The sequence below is a fragment of the Etheostoma spectabile genome, chromosome 15, assembly GCF_008692095.1.
Source record: "Etheostoma spectabile isolate EspeVRDwgs_2016 chromosome 15, UIUC_Espe_1.0, whole genome shotgun sequence".
NCBI lineage: Eukaryota > Metazoa > Chordata > Actinopteri > Perciformes > Percidae > Etheostoma > Etheostoma spectabile.
This window is the reverse complement of record NC_045747.1, coordinates 30,842,634-30,843,889: the sequence shown is the minus strand read 5'-3', so window position 1 is coordinate 30,843,889 and position 1,256 is coordinate 30,842,634. Positions and strand designations below refer to the sequence as shown.

Here is a 1,256-nt window from a genome sequence, read left to right as displayed (position 1 = left end):
TTTATCTTAATCATTTTCCTTGCAACGAATTAGAGAGACTGTTGTCTGAGTGTGAATGCTTTGTGTTGCTTTTGTCACAACAGTTCTTCTCACGTTTTAAGGTTGACTGGATGTTGCACAATGCTCCCGACATATTGTCTCCTCCCCCTCCCCCGATGACATTTCCTTTGTCCGTTTTTTCTCCTTCTCCCCCGCCACCGCATGCATCTATACATTTACAAAAACATCATTTTGCCAAGTGCATCTGTTGTTTCTTTACTTTTGTCTGTATGTTACTGAAATGTCAATATAATTGGGGAGAGCATGCCAGAAAACGTCATAAGATAGAAAACATGCAAATGAGAAAAGATTTGTTTTGGGTGTGTTTTAAGTGTTTCTGAATGCGATTCCGAAAACACACAAATGACATGGGTGTTTGCCGTGATACAGTGTACTGCTTTCTTTGTTGACATTAGAAAACTATGCATGCCGATTTACTCTAACAAGTGGAGCACTTACTAGAAGTATCATAACACATGGACCTCTCTTTATCTGCTGTAGGTCAACAATGCAACAGCCCGAGTAATGACAAATAAGAAGACTGTCAACCCATATGCAAATGGTAAGGCCAAGTCAACGTTTACAGCGCCTGTAAAAAGTATTCAATCCACTCCTATTTCTCATGTTTTGTTGTTTCACAACATTAAATCAATGTAGGGTTTATTGGCATTTCTTTAAACCAATCACAGTCATCTAAGCTCCGGACGGAGCCATGGTGCCCATGCAACTTGACAGAACTTTAACTGTTGTGTCAAGACAAATGAGGGAGATTTGCTGAGATTTGCAGTGGCAGTAGCTCAGTCTGCAGGGAGTTGGGTTGGGAACCGGAGGGTTGCCGGTTCGAGCCCCCATGCGGACCAAAGTACCGTGTGTGGTTTGGGGGCTGGAGAGATGAAACGTCACTTCCTGGTCACTGCCAGGTGCTCTTGAGCAAGGCACCGTACCCCCCCTCAACCGCTCAGGGTGCTGGTCCAGCACCAGCAGCCCACTCACTCTCCATCTCTCCATTTGTGCATGTGTGTGTATTTCAGGCCTGTGTGTAGTGATACTAACAAAAAATAGTGTACACAGTGTAAATTGTAATTTCAATAAATAGTATTAATTAATAAAGTCATAGTGTGCAGCTATTTGATATAAATGAGTTGCTACAAATCTATTTAACCGTTGTGTTGTCTTTTTGTGGTAATTTGGTTAAAAAGAAACCCATATTTCAGATA

At 41.8% G+C, this 1,256-nt stretch overlaps 1 protein-coding gene across 1 annotated transcript in view; it reads left to right on the top strand.

The window, feature by feature from the left end:
* rbfox1 (RNA binding fox-1 homolog 1) overlaps positions 1-1,256 on the top strand; it is a gene marked incomplete at its 5' end in the record, with an annotated part of 164,360 nt that overhangs the window by 105,492 nt on the left and 57,612 nt on the right. Inside the window, 1 exon segment of the mRNA XM_032537557.1 lies at positions 541-601. Within this exon segment, the coding sequence (XP_032393448.1) occupies positions 541-601 (61 nt within the window).